Consider the following 26,633-nt stretch of genomic DNA (forward strand, 5'->3'; position numbering starts at 1 on the left):
CTCCATATTTGTCCGAGGCCAGTCTCGCTCAGCGTTAGACCTGACATTTTTCTCCCTTTTCCTCTTGGACGCCAGTTGACTGTGCCTCCAATAGTGATCACCTTCCGTTCAGATTCCAAGTTGCGGGCCAGCTGACCCCTCCTACCAGCCCCCTGCGCACCTTCATAAATTACGACATTTAAAAATATCCTCAAATCAGATCTTCAAGCATTATCTAAATTCAAACGGCGGAGACAATGCCATCCGCACTTGTTCAATTTTGGACGGAGCTCTTAAAAAATCTGAGTTCTTGTTCCAGGAAAATAAGTGAACATCGCCATGTCTTTGGTGGAACGCAGAGTGCACTCGAGATTATAGGCGCCGAAAGGCTGCATTGAAGAAACTTGTCTACAACCAGTGCCCCCAGTGAGTGAGTGAGTGAGTGAGTGAAAAACTTTATTGAGCTCTAGATTCGCTGGCCTTCTGCGGTCTTCAGATGGCTTCGTCCATCTTCTTGCACAACGGTCGGTTGCCCTCAGTCCAGGGCTCCGCTGGATGCTGCTGCCAGTTGTGCTCGCCGAATTAGACCTTCTTGGTCGACCCGCCGATCGCTGGAGAGCACTCCCTCCCATTTCTGCGCCCTCGGGTTTCGTACAACGGGTACCACGTCTATCTTCTGGCATGTCCACGTTATGTGACACAGCGTGGGTGTTTCTTGGCACCGGGGGCATTTGTCATTGTATTGTGTGGGATACATTTTGCTGAGTACGTTTAGGTTCGGGTACGAGCCCGTTTGTAGCTGCCTACACGCGACAGAGTTCTCTCTGCTAAGGGAGTTGTGTGGTGGTGGATACCGTTTTCTGCAGTCCTTGTAGTAATCTAGCATCGCCGAATAGTCTTGGGGTACAGGTTCATTCCCCTCGAGGTCGCCTACGTTATATGCTAGGTAATAAGTATACCTTCGAGCAATCCTGTCCGTCTCTTGGTTCCCTGTTACTCCTGTGTATCCCGCCGTCCATACTATCGTATGCCTGATTGGTTCTTCGTTTTTTTGTCGTTGTGTTATGTGGCCCCCAGAGCGGAGTATGCGGAGCGCTCTGTGCCCTATTCTGCCGCGTAGGTAGTTGCGGCACGCCGTTTGTGAGTCTAAGGGCTGTTAGAGATCGTTTAGACCGATAGCCCAGTTTCTTCAGGGGCTCCCTGCCAGATGAGGTGTGCTGTAGTCTGCGCAGTTGGGAGACTAGTTGCGCCTCTCTGAATTCATCGAAGGTGTTGTGTAGTCCTAAGGCTGGGAGCTTTTCGGTTAAGTGTTCCCAAAACTGGATCGATTATAACTTCATTGCGCCTACTTTTAAGTGCAAAAAGAGTTTTACGATACTCAACACTACAAATTTCTTTCTAAACCTGGTATTAGGCGTGCTTTATTTAATTATCAAAATCCAGGAAATTTATCCCGACCCCCATGGACGCAGTCTCCCTAGTTCAGACAACGGCTGAACTTGCTAAGTTCTTAGAAGAGATAGGCAGAGGCCTTGAGCGTCGGTTTAAGGCTCTTCCTTCTCCACCGAGATTTCTTATCACATTGGATGCTTCGATATCACCCTCACAGAAGAGGAAAATATGCAGCGCAAAAAACGCACGGACGACAGAAGAAAGACTAACACAAGCGCTGACTTTCTGTTTGTCTTTCTTCTGTCGTCGTGCGTTTTTTGCGCTGCATATTTTCCTCTTCTGTGACGAACCAATAAGCCCAAATCACTACCCTTCATCTATTCACCCTCACTGAGCTCTCTAAAACTGTGTCCCGCCTTCCACCCGCGGCCCCTGGCCCTGATGGTGTCACTTCTTACTGGCGCTTATACTTACTGACTTAATGGCGCTTATAAATTACTCTCTTAAACGGCCTTGGATTCCAAATGAGTGGCGTCTAGCGAAGGTTATCCCTTTGCTTAAAAAGCAGGGAGACTGTTACGTGTTAGACAACATAAGGCCAATTTCTTTAACTTCGAATCTTGTAAAGTTAATTGAAATGGTGTTGCATGGTCGAATAATGTCAATCATTTCAGAGGATGGGTTGTTGAACCATTTCCAAATAGGTTTCAGTGCTGCATGGAGAGCCGCATACAATTAGCTCGTCGCCGAAAGCGATGCGCAGCGCTTGTTACTCTAGATGTGTCTATGGCTTATGATAGCGTTGAGAGAGAGAGAGAGAGACTCTTTAATGAAATGCAGAGAATTTAGCCGGCGTTTAAAAATCGCTGGCATGCTACTCTGCGTAGGAAGGGGAATTTGGGAGAAAAAGACTGTAGGAGAGCAGCGTGGAAGAGGTAAAAGAAAAAAAAACGAAGATAAAATGCGGCCATGAAATGGGTACTAAGGATGCAATGGCGAGTTTTGATATAACCTATGGAATGATGGAGCGCATAGTCCGACAAATGGGCTGACGAAGTTCACTGCATGAAGGTAACGTGCAAGTGAATTTAGAGCTTATCTAGATGTCCAATGTCTTGTAAATATGAAAAAAGAAAGTTCATTGCAAGTCTCTGTTGCCTGAAGCAGGCTAAGGGACCTAAAACTTTGTCCATTGTTAGGGGCACTGGGCAGAGCTTCTGCATGCAATGTTCATAGTACGCACGCTCGTTAGCATACGCAGGGCACACAAGTAGGATATGTTCCACAGTTTCTATCGCGGCACAATTGTCACAATGCGGACTGTTCGTTTGTCCAAAACGGTATCGCAAGCGGTTTGTATATGCAGAATTCAGACGAAGTCGGTGATAAAGTGTTTCCAGTTGTCGAGGAATTCTGGGTGAGAGTCTTGATCTAAGATGTGGGTCGATTGAGTGAAGAAATTGGTACTGATGTGTCGGCAAACTCCAAAGCCGATACGTTTCTTCGTAAGCAAAACTTTTAGCCATTTGGGACGCATCCGATTTCGTGAAAAAAGTTCGAATGTATCTCCGATGTTGATGGCCCTTTCGAGCCGCTTCATCTGCTTTTTCATTAGCCAGAATGCCACAGTGAGCAGGTACCCACTGAAATGTTATGCAGTGGCCTGCGGCAATAGCTAAATGATGTATATACCCGATGTCGAGGGAAACTGGCTGGTGATTCGTTTTCTTCAGCAGGTTGGCCAGGATCTGCAGCGATGCTTTTGAATCGGTGAAGATAACCCAACGGCCGGCGGTTCGGCGCAGGATGTAAGAAACAGCTTCCTTAATGCCGTGAAGCTCAGCTGTCGTAGAGGATGTCCTCCGCTGCAGCCGGTAAGAAAGGGCATGGTCTGTTGAGGGCACATAAAGGCCACAAGAAGAGGTTTCTTTAGTAGTTGAACCATCGGTGAAGATATGGATGTGCTGCATATATTCCTCCGATAAGTAGGCGAGAGTAGTTTGCAGAAGCGCTGCCTGTGGCATGCGGCTCTTTGCATTCACACCTGGAACAGACTTCTTCACCTTTAGAGGAGAGAGTGTCCATGGAGGAAAGGCCAGAGGTAGTAGCTTCTGTGGCTGATTAATAGTAGGAAGGGGCAGGAGCTGTACTGCCTGGCCAAAGCTAGAGTTGCTGTGAGTTAGATGGACGCGGTGTAGGAAGTGCTTCTTCCCTTGCAGGACATGGCGGAGATGGGTACGCATAGTTTCCTGGGCGGCAATCACCTCTAGTGGGAGACATCCTGCCTCCGCTACTGTTCCTGACGCAGAGGAACCTTTTGGGAGGCCAAGACATATTCGCAGGCAGTTGTTCCGTGCGGCATTGAGAGTCTTATTGCTTGATGTAGATAATCTTTGAAGCACTGGTAGACAGTAGCGCAAGGTTCCTTCAACGTAGGCTTTTTCAAGCAGAAGCATTGATCGGCAGTTGCTACCCCACCTTGTTCCCGCCATGAACCTGAACACTTGCGATGCTGCAGTAATCCTCTGGCGGAGTTTTTTTATCTGAGGTGACCATGACAGATTGTAGTCGATTACAACACCCAGGAATCGCTGAGATCGTACATATGGCAGCGATCGTCCGCCTAGGAGCAGCGGATATCGGGTCATCGTTTTTCTTGTAAACGCCATTGCAACACTCTTTTCTGGCGATAGACGAAGACCTCTGGAAGCCAGGTACATCGAAACGTGCAATAGTGCTCTCTGAAGACGTTGCTGGGTAATATAGCGCGAACGTGATGCGGTCCAGATGCAGATATCATCAGCATAAATTGTTATGCGGACCCCTCGCGGAAGGTTTCTTGTTATGTGGATAAGGACAATATTGAACAAGAGAGGGCTGAGCACCGCTCCCTGCGGTACGCCCCTCTCCACTGCGTGAAAGCGAGTTGGACCGTCTGGAGTGGTCATAAAAATTTGCCGTTCTTTTAAATAATGCCCAATCCACTTGTATAGCCTTCCTCCAAGGCCAAGACTGCCAAAGGCTGCGAGAATTGCATGGTGAAAGACAGAGTCAAAGGCGGCCTTGATGTCTAGGAAAACGGCTGTCGGGATGTACCCAGCATGAAGGTACTCCTCAAGTGATGAGACGAGGGCGATGATATTGTCAGTCGCCGACCTGTTTTGACGGAACCCGTTCATTTCTTGGGGGAACTCATTTCGGCTTTCTAGGAACCAAATTATGCGCTTGGAGATCATGCGCTCCATGAGCTTACCTACGCAGCTCAGTAGGGCAATGGGCCGGAATGATGCGTAGCTTGTTGGCTGCTTACAGGGCTTCAAAACGGGCACAATTTTTGCCAGCTTCCATTCCGTGGGGACCTCACCAGCCATCCAGGAAGAATTGTAATACTCCAAGAGTCGAAGACGGGAGGTGTGGGGTAGCTTAGCAATGGCGTCATAGGTCACCTCATCATGACCCGGAGACGTGTGTCTGTTTGTCTCCGCGATAGCTGTGGATAGTTCTTCCATTGTGAAAGGCAGGTCTAACGCTGGCACTGCCGCCTTTGGGATGCCTGTTTGACCATCTGCAGAGAGTGTCGAATGCCCTGACCCTGTCGACAGTAGCCTGCAGTATTCTTCTGAGACTTCTTTTATAGATTTTTGTTCGTGAAGGGAGAGTGCAGCGAAGGGGTGGAGTTGTTGAAGTGGCGTGCGCATACCTCTAACTATCCGCCAAATGTTGGTTACTGGTTGGCGCACATCCAGCGTAGAACAAAAGTCACGCCACTTTTGCCGACTCAGTTTATCCATGTAGCGTCGAATGTGACGTTGTGCCCGTCGGCATGCACGTAGGTCATCGAGGCTTTTTGTGCGCAGAGCTTTCCTTTCAGCTCGCCTGCGTATAGCGCAAAGCCTTTGGAATGTGTCATCATTTGAAGGTAGGTTATCATTTTTAGCTGTAATTTGTGTACTCGCTCTCAGGCAATACGCCATTGTCGATGCTAATTCCTCATTTCGAGTTGCCGCAGTAACTCCTTTGCTTACAGCGTCCTTGTATGCGTCCCAGTCTGTAGATTTTATAAGCAATTTCTTTGGGTTCCTCAGCGCATGGAAAGCCGATATGAGGATATGTGGCATGAGTTTCTGAAGTTCTCGCTGACAGAGAATTTTACTGCGTCCAGAACGGTGCTTCCTTAAAGGGACTGTGAAATAAATTTATTGAGATTACGTAAAGATAGGAGATCCATCACTCGTCACCCCAGCGCAAGAATTTTTGAGCTAGCATCAATAACAACGAAGTTATAGACGATTAAAAATCACGCTCCTCCTCTCCCCCTCAACTCGTACGCGCGGGGCACCATAAAAAAATTAAGAAAACAGCTCCGGGACTGGGCTCCGCCCATGAATACGTCATTCGCTGACGTTCGGTTTACGACTTCCGGTTGTCGCACTCCCGAGGACAGCGTGCGTCGGCAGCGTCTCTCCGGTCTCTGCGCTTTCTTGGCTCCCGAACTCGCGACAGAAAGAGGCGGCAGCGGTAAACTGAAACCATACGCGCGAAGGCAATGCCTAGCTGGCTCGCGCTTGCCCGAGGGGGTCGCGCGGCGGCTCGAGCAGACGATTTTCACCGCTACCGGAAGTGTGCCCGTGACGTCGTAGCTGCCGCGGCTCGAGCGAATGACAGCGTGTGGTGGCCTGCCGACGTCTTGGGACTAGTGACGTCTGTTTTTCCGATTTTGGTTCCAAAATGGCTCCCTACGAAGACACCAAACGGCCCGCGAATTTTAAAAAACACGATTTTTAAAAATTCATAATAAATTGCCGGCTCAGTTCCGAAGACTCATACTTGGTGTCAATGCTTCTGAGCATCACTTCTAACATTTACAAGCGGCTTTTAATTCTTTGCATGGTCCCTTTAAGCAGATTTCGATAAGCGAGAGGAGTGCCCCAAGGTGAGTCCTCTCCGCTGTTCTTTTCAACACCTTAGGAGTATTCCCTGCAGTCATAAGATGTCAGCCTGTGTGTGTGCAGATGACATCGCCTTTTTTGCTTCCGAGAATGACATATACTCTCTGTGCCAATCCTTGCAGTCGTACCTCAGTGTCCTGGACCAATGGTTAGGGGACATATTGGTTTTTCCGCTCTCTTATCCAGTTAATATCACTATTGTTTATCGGCACCGTGTAATTCCTTAAGTGCCAACTATCAAATACCTCAGAGTAATTTATGATCCTTCGCTTTCCTGGCGGGCCCATATAGAGCAGATCACTGCGAAAGGAGTCTGAGCAGTCGGTATGCTGCACAGTCTGCGCAACATTCGTTCCGACATGAGAAGGCACATGCCTCTGATGATTTATAGAATCTATGTCCGTCCAGTATTAGAGTTCGGCTATCTTATTCTCTGCAGCACTTGCGTATAAACTTCGTCCCCTTCTTCTCTTGGAGCGGGAGGCGTTGTGCCTCTGTCTGGGCCTTCCAAAATTTATGGCTAATTCCGTTTTTGTTTTGTTTTTTTTACCTAGAAGCGCGTACGTATTCCATCATTGCCTTCAATATTTCGGCTCTTAACAGTCCTAACGCTTGTAAAAATGTGCGATTCGTCACTTCATGCCTCAGATTTGGTCTTCCTTCGTCATGCAGCCTAGGCCATTTTTCAACGAAAGCTGGTCTCGTTTCTGTCCTCCACAGGTTTGTTTTCTGCAATCTCTCCTTGACCCCTTAAACGTCTGCATTTCGGACATCCTTCCGTAGTGCGCCAATTCTACATATATTCAGATTTTCTTTGATGGCATAATTCCACGCCATGCAAAATTCATGCCTTTTCATTTGCTGAGCAGTTTATTACGGGATTACTTGATGTGCTTTAACTCTCATGTGCTCATTGCGACAGACGCCTCACAGTGTGAAGAAAAGGCCAGTGTTGGTATTTTCTCTCTCTCCCTCGACTGGTCATTCTCATTCCGCCATCCCGATTTCACCTCCATTTATTTGGCCAAATTTTTAGCAGTATTCCTGGGTTTGCGCAATTGAAGCAGCTCTTTGTCTTCTGTCACAATTATGACGGATTCATTATCCCTGTGTTGCTCTTTCACCGCATCTACGGGATCACAGGAACTCCGCTTATACTCAAATGCTTGGTACCACCCCACGTGTGTTCACTACGGTTGATTTGGATGCCTAGGCAGAGTGGAATTGTTTAAACGAGATTGCTGATACCCTGGCGAAGGCATCTCTTCAAGGCCCAGTCATATCTCTCCTTCCGCCCTGCGTATACGAGTAATTACAGCGGCCAGGTTTCGCAGGTATCTACTATTGAAAGAATTTACAGCAACAGCATGTCCGTATCAGTCTTTAAAATTTTGGTAACGCGGTTACCCTCGGCGTTGTGGCCCAATAAATTATGGCTGCAATGCTCTAAGATATACGCACTTTTCGAGAAGCTTGCAGGCAAAGCAACCTCTCCAGTGCACGTGACTCGTCGAAATAACCAAAATTTGTTGGGCCACAGCGCCGAGGAAAATTCGTATGAATAATAATTATGGTAGGCTACGTGCCTCTCAATAATTAAGAGCGTAACAGTAATAGTTAAAAAGCTGATCTAGGGGCTTTAGTAGGCACGTCTTAGCCGTATTCCGATGTATAACACCGCTGACAATGCTATGTCGAAAAAAAGTGCTCTCTAACTCAAAAAGCCTGTATTTTTTTAACTGTGTAAAGTCTTAGGTGAAACACCCTGTACATGAACACTCAGTCGTTACTGCGCTAAGTTACTGTTCGCGGGCGTGTGCGCGCGTCTTTCGTTTTATCAACTCACTCGAGGTTATTCGTAAGACAGCAGTGTGGTGCGGCTGTTACTGCTTGAGTTGTAGTTAATTATTCCAGAATGACGTTTTGTTTCGACCGAACTTTTGTTGGGCACAATGTAACTATAAGGGTTTGTGTTATGTCGGCGTGACAAAACGTTCTCCTGCGACATGCGGTATCTCCGCTTCAGGATAAAACGTCATTGTACCCAACTCAACGCAGAACCTATAAGCAGTGGAGTCGACTGTCAGTGTTTGTTCCAGCTGATGCTTATCCATAGCCATGTAGCAGCCGCCGTTCTTCCTTATTCCTTTCTGCAACGACCACGTGTTCAATTCCTTGTGCGCTAAAGAAGGCAATATATATATATATATATATATTCTGCTATATCCACGAATTCGGCAGTGCTGCAGCCCAAGAGTAAGCTGTAAGTGCAGTGGTGGAACACCCAAACTGAGGCTCCAAACACTGCGGTGCAAAGATAGGTCAGGAGCGGCACTAACTGCCACTCGCGCCGAGGACGCAGGCGCCGCTCTTGGCATCGGCCCAAATGCTCCGAGCAACGGGCCACCGATTTTACGGCGAATGGGGGACGCGCCTCTTGATTTTACGCCGAGGGAGATGGGCGGGGGAATTCGGCGACGGCCGGGCCACGGCGAATGCGCGCGATCGCCGGAGCATGAACAACGCAACCCCAGAGCGAACGCGGGCCGGTGAAAAGGCGAGAGGTTTCCGGCTGCCGTCCATCCATCTGCCGGCGCCGTGGACCGTGACGGCGGCCGCTGGCGAAGGCCAGTGGGCCGCGCGTCGCCGTCCATGCTGGCGGCTGCCTTGCTGCTCGCCTCGTCCGTCGCGGCCGCCTGGCCCCCTCCACCGACCGTCCCCTGGCCCACGCTCAACAACAGGCCTCGCTCGCCGCAGTACATCACCGAGCCGAGCGTGTTCCGCCACGGATCCTTCGTACTTCCATCCGAGGGGCTCCGGCCGTCGTCTGCCGGCACTCCTCCGGCGGCCAAGCTGACCACGGCCCAGCTGGCCTACGCGCTTATCGGCTCATGCACGGCGCTCAGCGTGCTCTGCCTGGCCGCCGTGGCCGGCTGCAGCTTCCACCGCTGCCGCCGGCGGCGGCACCCGGCCGTCGCTGCCACGCACCTCCTGGACCCCAGCTGGTCGCTGGGACCGCGCAACGTGGGCACGTTCGGCCGCAGGCTGCCGTTCGGGGCCGCGTCCAGCCTCCGCGGAGGGGGCGCCCCCAGCGAGTGCTCGTCGTGTGCCCCGCCGCGCTGCACCTGCGTGGCGGCCGCCGACTGGTCGATGCCCGTCTGCTGGTCCTCCAACAACGAGCGCCTCGTGTGATCGACCGCGCGCCGTTGCCACGCGTCGTCGCCGTGTTGTGCTGGACACTCGGTCTGTGCGCAGACATGGCGCTCCGCGCGCTGCCGCTGCTCTACGTGAACATGGGCGGCGAGATGCTGTACATCCTCAACCAGAGGCTAAAGGCGCAGCGGATAGACGCTGACAAGGCACAGCGAGGTACGTGCCGCTTTGCTGCAGCTGGCCGAACGTTGCCCCGCACCAGCAAATGGGACTCGTGCTGCATTCTGTTGCGTGCTTGCGCAGGAACCGGCCATTTCCGCCGACGCGCCGCTCGACCGTAGGTGCTTCGAGTGCAAACAGCGCGATGAACCGGTCCGTGTGCGCATAAACACCACTGACTTGCCGTGAACGTTGAGTGTAGGTCGCATCGATGACAGCCGGCGATGCAAGTTCGTGCGTCAAGTGACGAGCTTGTTATGGGATGCATTCGGTGGGCTGAACAAGCAGGACTGAATACTGCACTGTTCTTTGCGCTTTCATAGTGGCGCTCGACCTGCTTTACGCTTTTCCCGCTTCCAAAATTAAATGGACCGTTGACCCGATATTATTTTCTGTATGTCTCTCATATCGCTTGGGCCTAATCCCCAGAGAAGCACCCACCGCGGTGGCTCAGTGGTTAGAGCGTGGTGGCTCAGTAGCCGAACCGCGGAGTACCCGGGTTCGAACCCGACCGCGGTGGCAACGTTTCGATGGAGGCGAAGCGCAAAAGGCGCCTGTGTGCTTTGCGATGTCAGTGCACGTTAAAGATCCCCAGGTGGTCGAAATTATTCCGGAGGCCTCCACTACGGCACCTCTTTCTTCCTTTCTTTCAGTCCCTCCTTTATCTCTTTCCTTACGGCGCGGTTCAGGTGTCCACTGAGATATGCGAGACAGATACTGCGCCATTTCCTTTCCCAAAAACCAATTTTTCCCCAGGAAAGCGAGGCAGAGGGGCAACTTATAGGTAACGTGACATTGCGGCTTCATTACAACATGTCCACCAGATCGTGATAAAAGTGCCCACCGTGGCTAGTGGCAGTGACATCAATGATTTAACTGGCTGTTTCGATGAGTTAGGTGCACTGGAGAGGTTGCCTTGCCTGCAAGCTTCTCGAAAGCGCATGCATTTTGGTGCGATGTAGCCAAAATTTGTTGGGCCACAACGCCGAGGGTAACCGCTTTACCGAAATTTTAGACTGATACGCACATTACTTACGGTGGGCTACACGCCTCCCAGTAACTAAGTAGCCTAACAATAATAGTTTAAAGTTAACTATTAAGTATTAGTTAACCAGCACTCCCTAGGCGGTCATATCGTCGCCGACTTCGAGAGCAGGCACTTCGAGGCCTGACAACGCCTCGACTGGTGTAAGTACGCCTAGACTGGTGTAAGTGGGTGGTGGTGAAAACATTTATTAAGAATGAACAGGAGGTATGTTTGGATCAGCCCGTAAGGGACCGATCCTTACAAACACTAGGTGGAGGTCCCTAGTATGGGACCCCAGTGGCGGTGGCCGCCACCCGGGCGCGCCCGAATAAGGCTTGTTGGGCCTGTAAGTCGTTGCAGCCGAGCAGGGTCGCCTCCCAGTCCTCCCGGGTTGGGTTGGGGATGGGGGGAATAGCGGGGTTGGAGGGGCAGGTCCACACCATGTGATAGGTGTCAGAAGACACTTTATTCCTAAAGCAGGCAAACCAATTGACACAGATAACCTTCGCCCCATCTCTCTCACCTCTTGTGTGGGCAAACTAATGGAGACGATGGTGCGGGATAGGTTATCTGCATATCTTGAACACAAACATGTTTTTGCGAGCACCATGTTCGGATTCCGCCCACACAGATCCGCACAGGATGTCCTCCTGCAACTTAATCGGGAAATCCTTGACCCCCTCGAATGCCCCCATAATGACCGGGTAGTACTCGCCTTGGATCTTATAGGGGCATTTGACAATGTAACACACCAGATCATTCTCACTAACCTAAGCCAGACCGACTGTGGCCTCAACACATTCCGATACATAAGCCAATTTTTAATGGATCGTCAATCCTACAACCGAATACAAGATACAGAGCATGGTCCCTACCTACTCGGCACGCGGGGAACCCCCCAAGGGGCGGTACTGTCCCCGCTGCTCTTCAATCTGGCTATGATGCACCTGCCGGCACAGCTGGAGGTTGTTGCCGGCGTGCAGCACGCCCTGTACGCCGATGACATCACCCTGTGGGCCACGCATGGTAGCACAGGGGACATTGAAACCAGCCTGCAAACAGCGGCGACGATAGTAGACCGCTACGCCCGTCGCTGCGGTCTTCAATATGTTCCCCTCAAAAATCGAAATTTGTGCACCTCCGCAACTCACAGAACTCTTTCTCTTGAGAGTGGTCCCATACGCGAAAGTGACGAGATACGGGTACTAGGACTCTACATCCACAAACACAGACGGCCAGACACTGCATTGGCCAAACTCCGTAAGGTGGGGGACCAGGTGGGCCGCATGATCCGCCGGGTTTCCAACAAACGCAGGGGGTTACGAAGTAAGGATGCCTTGCGGCTGGCAAACGCCTTTGTAATCAGTCGAATTCTCTATTCGACTCCTTATCTCCACCAACGGAAACAAGAGGAGGATGCGCTTCAGGTCATCCTTCGTAAAATTATTAAGCGTGCCCTTGACCTCCCCATCACTACTTCAAACAGCCGGCTTATGGCCCTAGGGGTGGTGAATACTTTCCGGGAGCTACGGGAGGCGCACCTTACAAACCAGTACACGCGCTTGTCGCTAACGGAGTCGGGTCGCCGCCTTCTTGCTCGGCTCCATATCCAACACACCCCTCCAATGAAAGACAGGTTTCGCATCCCAGAACTGTGGAGACGTGCCCTCCACGTGCGGCCTCTTCCAGCAAACATGTCACACGAAGACCATAATGGTCGGAGCCTGGCACGAGCGGAAGCGCTAGCCCGAGATTATGGCAACAAAACAGGTGTATACTACGTGGACGCCTCTGGTCCTCACCACGGGGGATGGTACACGGTTTCGGTGATTCGCAACAGCAACACAGTTAACGGCCTCACCTTCCGAGCCAGCAGTGTAACACAAGCAGAAGAGGTCGCGATTGCTCTCGCGGCCTCACATTTCGATTCAAAATACATAATCACCGACTCGCGAGGGGCCTGTCGGAACGTCGAACAAGGCTGCACTCCCTTCCTAGCCTATCGAATCTACCAAAATTGCATACGGGATACGGACCCCGCACACCGTTACCTTATATGGGCCCCTGCTCATCAGGGGTTGGCAGGAAACGAGGCAGCAGATGCAGCCGCCCGCGCGCTCTCTCACCGGGCTGTTTTCTCTTCCCCACCCGATCAGTAAACCGATTTTAATCCGGTCTATACATTCAAAGATATCACAACATAACAAAATTGACATCGCCTTTACCCTAGCCCATGTAAAGGCCTGAAGAAGGCGGATGAGCGGCTCCTTCTCAGACTTCTCACCAATACATTGCTGTGCCCGGCAGCGCTAAAACATTTTGACCCCTCCTTTAGCGGCAGCTGCCCACATTGTAGTGGTGTAAGTACGCCACACCGCTTTCGCTCCCTACAGTCTATACGAGCACGCTGGATGTGCTATTTTATCAGAGAGACTTGTTTTATGAACGAACGCGATGACGTTGACGACAGACTCGCGACGGCTACTTCAAGTAATGGGACAAATTGTAGTGGCCTTGCGTCAGACGTACGTACGGGACCCTGCAGAGCCTTCAGGTGACCTGCAGTGAGAGAGATGCAACCAACATCTTTTTCGGCTACCCGAAAAAGTTTATTGAAGGCGTGTCCAAGTGTCAGCTCGACAAGCATTCGCAGCCGGAACCCACACAAAGTGCAGCATCGTCATCTAGACCGAAACGCGCTGCGATTCCTTACATCCCGGGCATAAGCGAAGCTCTGGCACGAGTCTTCAAGAAACACAGTGTACATATCGCCCACGTACCGACAAGCAAATTGCGCGGGGAACTTTTGAGCGTGAAAGATTCTCTGCCACGTTCAAAGTTCCCGGGCATCGTCTATAAGATACCTTGTGACGATTGCAACTCTGTCTACATTGGAGAGACCGGAAATCTTCCAAGGCGGCTAAAAGAGCACCGAAATGATGTCACAAAAAACCGGACGGCGTCAAGTTCTGTGGCAGAACACGCGCAAAAAGAGGGGCATGAGATCGCTTGGGATGACGTGAAAATCGTTGCTACAGAAAGAAACCTATCAGTGCGGCTGCACTCGGAATCCCTGATAATACAATCGACGCCGAACGCTATCGACAGAACCAAGGGAAACCTACACCTGGCTTACGCAAAATCATTACGTCGACTGGTCAAAGCTGCATAAGCTGCATCTTAATCGGCCGGTTATTCATTGTGAACAGGGAACCCGTAGCGGTTCCGAAACGTCAACTAACCCACTTTTTGACGTGGTCAGTGACCCAAGTTTACATTTTACTATGGGGAAGGACTGTATCGTCGGCGATGACGGTTGGGTGGGCCCATCCCAACTGGTTATTAGAACGAGAACTATTTTTGTCAACAAACCTAGGCTCAGGAGCGGAGAATCGTCACTCTAACTAAAAAATAAACCAAAATTATCGTTCGTACGTTTTGTTACAGGTGAGATGAGACGAAGAGAAAGCTTGGTGGCCCATTCATGGCCTGTGAACGTGCTGCAAACGGAAGTAACAACGACGAGTCCAGTCCGAAGCGAGCGGTCCTGCATCGAAGGGCGCCACCATTTTGGAACGATATTTTAGCAGAGCCACGGACACTAAACCTTGGAAATAGCGTACGTGACGCGAACGTACAGGTGGCCACAAAAGTTTTCGTAACACGAAAATTACGACAAAATTTAATTTCTGAGCAGGTTCAGCATGCATCCATGAACTGACGGATGAACACCGTACTTTCCGCCGTGAACAAATCGATGTACTTCTTAATGCCTGGCTGTCCCTCTACGTAGCGAGAAAATTGAGGCTTTTTGTGATTTCGCCGTTCCGCAAGGTTTTGCGGGCACCTGTACGGTAAGGCTCGATTTTAAATAGCGTTTGGCAGATGTGCACGACGAACGCTGTTTCTTTTTTTTTTTTTAGCGTACGCTATCCCATATGCCCATTTTATACAGGCACTACATTCCGCAGCGTCAGAACGTCACCTCTGCGCTCATTGCAGCTTTGACTGATGCAAGGAACTACTGAGATGGAGTATAGTCAGCAGTGTGCACTAAGGTTACGTCGCCTAAGGGTGCTTGGTTACTCTCGTTGCCACAGAGTTCGTGGGAGAACCGAGGGAAATTCGCATGGCGCGAACGATGCCGAGCGCCGAGGTCGATTCTTAGGACCACCGAGGCAATAAACAGCCTGCATCGGTTGACGCAGCTCCGGGCAGCAAGGTGTTGGGTTCGCCGCTTGTTTCTTTTAAGGACCGAACACTGAACTTTAAGTACCCGATTTTTTTCGGCACAAGGGAAAGCATGATGTCTAAGGTGCTGGATTTCCGCAACGGTCTTGTTGAAAACGGTGTAGAAAAATTTTACCAAGAATTTTAATTTAGAGCATGCGCCCGTTTTTATGCGTCCCGATGCGGGAAACCATGATCAGCGAGCGCGATGGCTATATTGCACGTCGGCAAAAGTGCTGTACCAAAAACCAGGGGAGAAAGCTGAGCCAGCAAACCGCCAGCACATTTTTTCCTTGCTAAGCCAAGGCTGGGCAAAAGTTTGAACTTAAATCTCGAAAACTGCGGCAGATAAAACAATTATATGAAGGTCTTACGCGTATTTTAAACATATTTCGTGATATTGTGGCCCTTTGATTTAATATCCGACGACTGTGAACGATTTTAACGAATAAACGGTCTCGGTTTCAAACTTCGGTTTTAGAGTGCGATTAACCTATGGCATTAAGATACTTAGAGAAGAGCCGCATACTACAGAGCGTGACTCACGCTCTCACGCACCGCGATGCCACCTTCTTTCGTTGCAGGCAAGGCAAAAGCTCCAAAAGGATCAGGCATCTTGCATCACTTGAGAGTAAACGGGCAGTGAAAAGGTGGAGCCCAAGACCGCAACGGGGTGCGATAGTATTGCCATGAGCCTGGTCAATGCACTGGGGCTTAAGGCACGGTCCAAGATGAAAAAGTCCGTTGCAAAAGTGGGTGCAAAGATCTCGGATGACTGGAGACGAACAAGAATAAATATAAGGGGACTGGCGCCAAACAGTACCTGGACAATTGCAGGCCAATAGCAGTGGCCGCGGTGCTTTACAGAGTAGCTGCACAAAGGCTCGACTGCAAGCGTGGGCAGAGAGGATCGGAGCCCTTGGGGAGCTCCAGAATGGTTTCCCAGTGGGACGACGCGCAGGGGCCAATTTATTTGTCCTTGCACAATGCGTAGAAATTGCGTATCAGATGGGCAACCCACTCTTAGCTTTCCTGGACATCGCTAAAGCGGATGACAATGTGGACCGAGCCATACTGTGGAGCTTCCTGATGGAGCACGCCTTGAGTGGGCAGAGAGAGGGATTCCTCGTTTCCTGGGGATCCCGAAAGGACAGCGACAGGGGTGTCCACTGTCGCTACTGCTGTTCATGTTGCACGTCGCAGGGGTCATGGAACAGCCGGGGGCGTCTGGGCACGGATGTCGTTTAGAGCATCTCGAGGCCGGAAGGAAATTCGAGCGACGTACGAGGTCTGTTAGAAAAGTATCCGACTTTATTTTTTTTTGCGAACACCTGATGAATATGAAACAAGCGCGCTTGCAGCAGTCAACCTTGAACCCTCGGGCGCATGCACGAATTTTTTCCCGCCTGCCGATAGCGTCAGTCGCTGGCAAGCAGCGTTTGAGTGAGGCAGTGCGCAGTGCTCTCGTCGGTTTTTTGTTGCAAGGAAAATGGCGGAGCGAGAGGAGCAGCGCTACTACCTCAAATTTTGCCAGAAACTTGGCGATAGCCAAGTGGAAACCATTCGAAATGTTCAGACGGCTTTCGGTGATGATGCTATGAGCAGCACACAGATTAAGCAGTGGAGCAACTGGTTTAAAGACGGCCGCACATCCGTGGAGAGAGAGCCACGCTCCGGTCGGCCATCAACATGCCGAAATGACCAGGTAATTGCCGAAGTGAACGCTGTGGTGATGCGCGACTGTTGTGTGACTATCCGAGAAATTGCGGGAGAGGTGGACATCAGCAATTTTTCTGCACATTCCATTATCACCGAAGATTTGGCCATGGAGAGAGTGGCAGCGAAATTCGTGCCGAAGCTGCTGACAGTGGAGAAAAAGCAGCTTCGTGTTGAAGTCTCAAAGGAGATGCTGGATTCCACAAACAGTTACCCTGACTTCACCGACGCCGTAATCACTAGTGACGAGTCTTGGGTGTGCGGGTACGACCCGGAAACCAAATCACAGTCGTCACAGAGGACGCATTCCACGTCATCAAGACCAAAGAAGGCCCGCCAAGTGCGCAGCAATGTCAAAGTGATGCTGACTGCTTTTTTGACTCCCTCTGTGTGGCACACCACGAGTACGCACCCCAACAGGGTCAAAGAATGACTAAAGAGTAACAGAGATGTCCTCCATCGCCTACGTGGCGCTGTGCGGCGCAAGAGACTGGAATTGAGGTCAACAAGAAATTGGCGCATCCCTCGCGGCATTGCTCCTGCACATTCCTCGCATTTGATTCAGACCTTTCTGGCGAAAAACCAGACTCCTGTAGTTCAACAGGCTCCTTACTCTCCTGATATGTCCCCCTACGACTTCTGGCTGTTTCCTAAAATCAAGAGGCCATTGAAAGGAGCGCGATTTCAGAAAAGAAAGGACATCATGGCTGCAACGACAGCAGAGCTAAATTCCATTCCGAAAAGGGCCTTTTCGGAATACTTCCAACAATGGCAGCACCGCTGGGAGATGTATATGGAGCCCCAAGGAGACTAATTTGAAGGTTATTAGGTTTCTAACGCTCCAGTTGTGCCAGTTTTTTTTCTTCGGCCAAAGGTCGGATACTTTTCTAACAGACCTCGTATACCGGCGCTTCTGTATGCGGATGATTTCGTGGTCCTCGCACATACACCACAGGAGCTGCAGAAACTGCTGGACATTGCGCTACAACTATGAGCGCGCGTCGTTTGAATTTCAGTCCCTCAAAGTGCGAGGTGGTGGCATAGGGCGAGGGGAGCGTACAGAGTGGGTACAAGTGGGAACTGCAGGGAAATCCAATAGCGAAGGTGAATTCCGCCAAATACCGCGGCGTCCGATTGTCGGCAATGGCAAACAACCTCGGGCAACACGAAAAGGAAATGCGGGGAAAACGACCTGCTGCAAGGGTATACGTTGGGTCGTCAGTCGCTCTGGGCGTTTAACCGCTACGAGGTGACCAGAGCCCTGTTGAAGATGGTATATTCTGACATATTCGAATGCAGTTCCGTGCATCTCTGCCGGCACACGGGAGTTTCTCGAACGGCAGCAGATGGCAGTGGGCAGGGTGCCCTTAGGGGTGCCCAAGCCCACAGCGGTGGAGGGACACCAAGGGGTGGTTGGATGGTCCTCATTCACAGCAAGGGAGGCGGTGTCCAAAGCACCGTATGCCTGCAAGCAACCTGGCGCCTCCCTGCAAGCAACCTGGCACATCAGACGCTAGATCACCCGATGTACTCCAGAATTTCAACGAAGTGGACAAGGCGGACAGTGACGCTGCAAAGACGGTGCCACCTGCCAGCAGTATGCCGCTCAGAAGTACCTGCGGTGAGGCACGGGAATAAACTTTCAATGAAAGTGAAGGATGCGGAGACATCTGAGTGGATGCTCATGGCCAAGGCGAAGCCATTTCTGGCATTGTACAGCGCAAAACCATACCAGAACCATGCTATGACAACTCCGTGGGAAGCGGTCTTGCGTATATGTGTGTGGATTGGAGAGGGGGGGGGGGGGGGTCACTTTACGGACGTGGAGTGAGTGGTCGCCCCGTTGGCCTGAAACCGAGGGTGTGCTGACAACTTCTCTCCCTCTTTAGGAATGGAAAAGCTTGGATAATCTATCCCTGATTGTCTTTGGCGTATGCAAAAACTTAGATTTGTTGAAGAGTGGTTTACAACCACAGCTGTTATAATGGTATGCCAAGAAATTGCCGGATTTATGTTTTAATTTCAAGTTGTGTTCTCAGGCCTTATCCTTACAGCATCTTCCCATTTGTCCATTGCAAACATTATTGCAGGTGAGGGGGATCTTACATATAAGTTTGCTCCAGCATTTTGGGTACTTGGAGACGTGCTTCTTAGAGCATGATTCGTGTTTTCGATCACCAAGCAGTGCACAGACCTTGCTAAGCTTGTACGGGGCGGAGAAAACCACGTTGGTGTGATATATATTTTCCATCTTCTTAATATTGTGTGACAGCCTGTGGAAATACGAAATAACCTGGCTGTTCGCTTCGTGCTTCGCTTTTATGTCTCTGTTTGTTGTTTTGTAGAGCAGGCTTTCACAAGTGCTGAAAATAAATGCACTTGGATAACCAGCACTAATTAGGCGAGCCACTTGGTCATCGAAGCTTTGACTCAAAAGGTGCAGGCAAGGTTTACTGAGAGCTGCCTGAAGATTATTGCTAGCTACAGTCCGTTTCACCAGCTTATAATGAACGCTATCGAAAGGAGGGCACTTTTCTTGGACCTGGGATGGTACATCCAGCACATATGTAACTCAGAAAACTTAACAAGGACATCTCAAAATTGCATCGCGTTGTCAACAGGAAACTCACAGGTGAACTTGAGTCCACCTGGCTATGCGCTGTAGGTGCATAGGATTTTACTAATGGTAGTCACCATATATTGTCAGGATGCACCTTTTGTAAAAAGGCAAGGTAGGTAATCGTCTACGCAGCGGTATATCTTTCTCACATGTAGACAAATAAGGTTTTCTGCCGCCGTGGTGGGCTGTGGCATTGGCTGTGGTTATGGTGCTCGGCTGCTGATCCGAAAGACGCGGGTTCGATCCCGGCCGCGGCGGTCGAATTTCGATGGAGGCGAAATTCTAGAGGCCCGTGTACTGTGCGATGTCACAGCACGTTAAAGTACCCCAGGTGGTCGAAATTTCCGGAGCCCTTCACTACGGCGTCCCTCGTAGCCTGAGTCGCTTTAGGACGTTAAAACCCCATTAACCCCATTGCAACGTCTCTATTTTCCTTTGTTTTGCCAATGTTAGCTGTCTGCCAGGCGCTGCCACTCAAGCCCTTTGAGGCTTTGGTAGGCCTGATTTATGTTGTCTGGCAATTGACGTGAATAAAAGTTCTATCTATCTATCTATCTATCTATCTAACTGAACCAAGCTTTTTTTTTCTAATTCTTCGGTCCATCGCTGACAGGTATATATCGCACAGCGCTCGAGTAACTGAGAAAGCTATACGTATTTTGTACTTCTGTTCATAAAACTGATCACCGAAGCTGATCGTTGTGGATTCTAGATAGAATTAAAGCATACCCATAAGCTTACCGCAACGAAACGCTGCGCTTCGTAGAGGACGTAGAAACTGGCATCGAAGCACTGCGCAACTATAGGAGCTAGTGCGCAAGGTGTTTTTACGGCCTAACACTGCCTTACTCTCCATCGCTTACAAAGAAAGTGTTCAATGTAGGGGCTGATGTCTTCACAAGAAAACGTTGCAAAATCAGCGACGACAACTTTGAAAACAACTCCTGTTGAAATTTACCCACGGGTAAAAAAGCAAGCCGCACTAGTTTATTGTAGTTTGAGTGAGCATGAAGTTCAAAGAAAAGTAACGTAGTAATCGATTACTGTTCTGTAAATAATCAGTTACTTTTATGGGGTGGTAACTGTAATTGTAATCGGTTACTTATTTTCTGTAACGTCCACAAGACTGCGCGAAAGTACGAGGGGGGGGGGGGGGGGGGGGGGGGGGGGAAGCGGGGCAACGTCCGCAACCTCTCCAAAACATACGTAGGTATTGTCCTGCTGTCTTCAGTCCCCGCTCGTTGGCTTTCGCGAAATTCGGATGCACCGAGGCAGTCCGGCACGATTGTCAAATCACTTCTCGGATCCCAAGACCTTGATTATCACCACTGAAAATGAATAACGGTTGAAACGTGATTGTGTCTCATTATCCGCATTACCACGCGTGTAATCGCCATTTATTTTTTCCTTTTCGACGTTTTTCTTTTTTCGTTCACCTTAATTCTTATCGGCCTGATCAGAACTCTGTGATCCAAAGGGGATCGTTCGCAAAAGTCTCCACCACAGCGTGAAGAACGTCTCCCCTGGATTTCATCGTGGCTCGCCGGGCATTGTGAGAGCAACAAAGGGGCCTATGCTGCGGCTCAAGTAGAGTGACTTTGCTATACTTTAGATACGGTTCAACGCAGTGATGGAAAAATTCAGGGGGCACTTTGGCTTTCTAAAATGCTGCAAGGCGAAAGCGTTTCCTGGCGGAGTTTTTTTTAGTTCTTATTTTGTTTCCACGTTTTTTATTTTATTACCTTTACTTTATTTTCATTTCTTTTTTATGTTTGTTTCTTTTCTCATTTTTATTTGTTTATTTCTTTTATTTTATTTATGAAACTCATGCATTCACTGATGCGCCTTTATTCATGCTTAAACCGGGAGCCTTCGTGGCGGAGTGGTAGCGTCTCCGCTTCAAATGCCGAAGGCCCTCGTTCGATTCCTAGCCTCGACACAGTTCTTTGTGTCCGAAACGCGGACACATTTGCTAACATTCCTTGGTCACTACAGTATGAGGCATTAAAGGCTTTCGCTTTAATAAGGCTTTGCTCATTGACCTTTCTGCGCCACTCTGGATAATTATATGGCTGCGGCTACATCGCTCGTTCACGTTTACGCAATATATCAGTTAATGGCGTGGTCAGCCACGCAAAGCTGCCGGTCGCAGCGCTAAAGAGTCTCGGGAAGGTGAAGAAGGTACACACATCACGGTGCCTTCCTTGTCAGCGCCGACTCCTCGTGGTCCGGGAGTATTTGCGACGCTGCACTGCGCAGAACTCAGCCTTCTGGTGCGCGCGCTGCAGTGATGTCCGACATCGTCGCGGCCATGTTCGGCGGCCGGCTGGTGGACGAGCTCTTCCGGCCGCAGCAGCTCTACTCGGCCCGGGCGCTGCGTTCGCTGTTCGAGAAGTTGACGCACTCGTCCGTCATGCGGCTCAGCCCCGCCAGCATGGACAAGGTGAGACCGGCCAGCACGTGCTGTGACGAGCCCCTTGCCTCTTTGCGGTGGCATTTACCAATGAGTTGCACAACACCTTCTGAGGCCGATGGAGAAAAGTAATTATTTGGGGGAGAGTGGAGCTTCCGTGAGCCCTTACGTTCCGGCGCCCAAAGTTGCAGAGCTTCTGACCAAATGTTCAGGGGAATCCCCCAAGGCGGAGTAGATTTATAATAAGGGAGTAATTACTCATTGACGTGCACCCGACCCCAGCCATACGGCTACAAAGGAAAGCTACACAGCTTTCTCAGAAACTTCGTAGTTAAAGAAAAATTCGGCCTGGTCCGGGGTTCGAACCGGGGACCACCGCTTCACCGGAGCAGTCGCTCTACTAATTGAGTAGGGGTGTGCGAATATCAAAATTTTCGAATACGAATCGAATACGAATACTTAGTTCCGAATATCGAATCGAATATCGAATAATCAAGGACAGACGCATTTAACCACTACAAAACATTTATTTGGGCACCCAAGAACATCACAGTTCAACTATCGATGATTAAATGAACACAAAAGGTGTGTGTGTGGCTGCACAAAAAGTATCAAAGTCTCTAACATTATTCTTAGAAAAGTGGAAATATCAGAGAAGATGGCTAGTACACAGCATTGATTAAAGCTAGCTTGCCATCAGCACAAAAGCGCGCATGGGATGACGTAAAAGGTTGTCGTGAAGGAAAATCAGCTGCACCACATGGTCAGACAGAAGTACTTCCCTTCTAACTGAAACGACTCCTCCAGCGACAGAAAATGCCCTCTCACTTGGCACTGACTGGCACGTATTGCGAGGTATATCGTGCACAGCTCTGACTATACCAGCTTCGCAGGTATAGCCACAAAAAAGCTTACCAGTGCAGTCAGCTACGGCATGGCCCTTGGAGGAAGAATTTTCCTTCCGTGTAGGCGCCGCCATGTTGTTATATATCTCTCGATAGGGCTTGCGGACCGAAATGAACGCCGGTGCTCACAGGGAATATTCGGCTAGATACGAATATTCGCGTCGGGTCGAATATTCGAAACAACACAAATACTTGGATTTCGAATCGAATTCGAATACTAAAAATATAATATTCGAAATGTATTCGAAAATTTCGAATATTCGCACACCCCTATAATTGAGCTAATCGGGAAGGCAAGCTTATGGTAGGGCGAGAGCGAATTGATCAATAACTCGAAGTGGGAAATGTGTTGACCAAATGTTTAGGGGAATCCCCCAAGGTGGGGTAGAGCTTCTCCTATGCAAGTGCGATCATTCAACGGCTGGCTGCGGTGCCATGCCTGCGCGATGTCCGACAGTATGCGATAACCAAGACACTTGCCTTTCGTGAGCTCGCCTTACGTACATGAGTCGGGACGAATTATGACATGCGAAGCGCCACACCGCCAGGGACACGGGCACCTAGGCATCAGAATTTGTCTTAAATAACGTTCGACCACACGCTAACGCATATTTCATTAAATTTTATTTTCCTAAAGCCCCAGGAGGGCATTACATTGGGGGAAGGCATCATCAAAGCATTACATTGTGTCATCACATGTTTAGCAATATCAGCAGTTCAAGAAAAAAGAAAAATGGCTGAGGCTTAACTTGGTTAAGCCTGGAGAATGCGAAGCATCATCGTGTCGCGTAATTTGGAGGCGCAAAACCACAGCGACGGCGCGAGGTGGGCCCCCGTTTCTCCACTGTCGTGACGTCATCGTGTCACGTGGTGTGACGTCATGTATCACGTGATTTGGAGGCGCACAACCACAGCGACGGCGCGAGGTGGGCCCCCGTTTCTCCACTGCCGTGACGTCATCGTGTCACGTGGTGTGGCATCATCGTGTCACGTGATTTGGAGGCGCACAGCGACGGCGCCAGGTGGGCCCCCATTTCTCTACTGTCGTGACGTCATGGATCACGTGATTTGGAGGCGCATAACCACGGTTAAGGGCTGAAGTGGTAGCTAAAGTAGTATGCTTCGCATAAAAAAAATGCAGTATGTGCGGTGTGCGCCTACAGCGGTAGCATTTACAGGCGCGCCCGCCGCGGTGGCTGAGTGGTTATGGCGCTCGGCTGCTGACCCGAAAGACGCGGGTTCGATCCCGGCCGCGGTATCTGAATTTCGATGGAGGAGAAATTCTAGAGGTCCGTGTACTGTGCGATGTCAGTGCACGTTAAAAAACCCCAGGCGGTCGAAATTTCCGGAGCCCTTCACTACGGCGTCCCTCATAGCCTGAGTCGCTTTGGGACGTTAAACCCTGATGAACCATTTACACACACAAGTAACATATGCATGAGTCATTTAAAGCACAAGTAAAAAAAAACAGCAATAACGCAAACAAGGTAAAACAGTTTTCATGCGGGTTGGTAATTCTGCTGATCGGTTAGTTGAGTGACCAAACTATCTCGAAATTTTTCTTTGCTCGTGATGCAAATAATATCTACGAAGAACATTCCATTCACTGTTCGCCAGATGAAGAAATGCGCGATACGGATGGAGAAGGAACAAAGATGTCACTGGCCCGGCGCTTTCAAAAGAAAGAAAGCGGACCGCGCTACTTGGCCTCGAGGCTGTGTACGAAGCAAGGAGGGCAAAACACCAGGCGAAAAGGAGAAGGCTAGCCTTTCCAAGCTTTTAGCGTGCGATGATCAAAAATAGCATTTCATATATGCGTAGTAAAATCGTGATCACTCGCTTACAAATTTAAATGCTCATACCAGGTGTTTAATAATTAACTTCCTTATTTCAATCGTTACTGGAATCTGTTTTTTCCTCGCAAACCTGTTTGTTTGTTTCTGTTTGTTTCTCCTCCTGTTTGTTTCTGATGCGTTATATACTTACCTGCTAATATTGCTTATATGTATGTTTTGTATCCGTGTGCTGCTAATATTGTATAAGTTTATTCTTTTCGTTTTATTCTTTGGTATCCGTGTGCTGCTAATATTGAATAATTTTATTCTTTTTGTTCTGTAACAATATAAGTTCACTCCTGCTTGGGCCAAGCAGTGGCCTGCAGTATTATGAAAAAAATAAATAAATAAATTAGTGGTTGAGGAGACTGCGGGTAAAAGTCGCTTTAGAGGCAAGCGATTTGACTAGAGCCCGCAGCCTCCTTTACAAGGCAGGCAACGATTGAGCAAGTAATAGCCATACATAGCAAATGACGTACGTCGCAGGGAGTGATTCTCAAAAATAGGTTTTTGAGGTAAGGTACGTCTTCTTCAGCTAGTATTACCAGTGCTAGCGGGCACCAGAAAACCAGTGAATCGTCTTAAGTAGTCAGCTGGTCAACTCATTTTTAATGATACCTTTTAACCAGTAGAGTTAGTCGCCTAGTTTGCAATTAAAGATTTGTAGCCGGTCGAATAGCCATATCAGTTTTTAGAATTTCGAAAACGCGATTGCCCTTAGCACTATGGCTCGACAAAATTTGACTTTTTCGACTAGTTACGTGCACTGGAAAGGTTACTTTGTCTGCATGCTTTTCGAAAGCGCATGTATTTTGGCACGATGTAGCGAAATTCTGTCGAGCCACAGCGCCGGATAATTGTGTTTTCGAAGTTCTAAAAACTGATATATGGCTATACTTACGACCGGCTACAAGTATCTAATTGCAACCAGTTGCCTAGCTGTGGTAGCTAAAAACTTAATTATAAGAAATTAATTAACCAGCTTTCTACTTAAGACAATTTACCAGTTTTCCAGTGCCCGCCAACATTGATAATACTATACTGCAAAAGCCATATTTTTAACCCAAAAAGCCTATTTTTGAAAATTACTTAGCCTTCCTTTAAACAGCTGGTATACAGCCTTTGTCAAATGCTCAGCGGTCATGCCTCGTTACATATCGCCAAATCCGTGGAATGTGAACGAAACTGTCGTCCTCACCCCTCCGCCACACAGCTTAGAAGCAAACCTCTTGGGCTCTTTACTTTTGAGCAACACTGTACGAACTTTCCGAAAAAAAAAAAAAGGAGTACAGTCGTCCGCATGCGTTCCGGCTTGGCTTGGCGCAGCTCTACGACCTGATGAGCATGGTGGTCAAGTACCAGCTGTGGGCCTGCACCAGCCCCCGTGACCTGCTGCCGCTCACGCTCAAGCACCTGGAGGCGGCCGGCCCCGGCGCGCCCGCCTCGCGTGTCGCACACGCCGTGCGCAAGGTATACGCCTGCTTCCGCCTCGTCATAGCGAAATAGCGTGTACAACGAAAGCAACGTCATCTTTATTCCCTCTCGTTTGTTTGTGCTCAAATTCGTGCGAACAGTTGTGGAATCTTCTGCGATTAGTCTACTTTTGGCATCGATACTTGCCTTGTTCTCGGACAGTGGAAAACCGACATTATCAGCGAGCCCGGCCTTCAGTGCGAGCTCAAAAGGGGTGGATGAGTGGCTGATTATTGGCGGTCATATATGCATAATTCATTCCTCACTTTCTGCGCCCCCCAATATCAGTAAAAATGCGGTTTTCCCAAGTTGAGTTTCCCTTAAAAGATGCTTGATGTCTTGCAGATTCGATATTTATAAATCACATTGCTCGAGGACACTTCTAGAGAGGGTAAATGTTTATTAACAATTAATAAAACAAAGAAAGATACAAGCAAGGAGAGAACTTTACATTTGACTTACTCGTAGTTTTACCTGACGAAACCAGCCCTCGGTCTCGCCGAAACAGCTGGTTTTAAACCCCATGCTCCCTCCCCCCCCCCCTCTCGGTGGAGACAATAACCAATTAGGTAAGTTCACAAACATCCACCCAATAAATCATTGAGGAAAGGAAACATAACCAATCAGCGATTGGGGAAGGAAAACACAGCAAATCGATGATTGGGGAAAGAAGACAAGTCATCTCAACCATTAAGCCTGAGGACATCATCATCATCATCATT

The 26,633-nt window shown here is 49.5% G+C and overlaps 1 protein-coding gene across 1 annotated transcript in view; it reads left to right on the plus strand.

Moving 5' to 3' along the window:
- LOC149359189 (uncharacterized) overlaps positions 1 to 26,633 on the plus strand; it is a 54,771-nt gene that overhangs the window by 26,519 nt on the left and 1,619 nt on the right. The window contains exons 8-9 of the mRNA XM_089571451.1: positions 21,574 to 21,728; positions 25,765 to 25,908. Coding sequence (XP_089427577.1) covers positions 21,574 to 21,728; positions 25,765 to 25,826 — 217 coding nt within the window. The 3' untranslated portion in view covers positions 25,827 to 25,908. The remainder of the gene's footprint in view (positions 1 to 21,573; positions 21,729 to 25,764; positions 25,909 to 26,633) is intronic.

This window comes from Amblyomma mixtum, chromosome 2 (assembly GCF_055824585.1).
Source record: "Amblyomma mixtum isolate Tamu chromosome 2, ASM5582458v1, whole genome shotgun sequence".
Lineage (NCBI taxonomy): Eukaryota > Metazoa > Arthropoda > Arachnida > Ixodida > Ixodidae > Amblyomma > Amblyomma mixtum.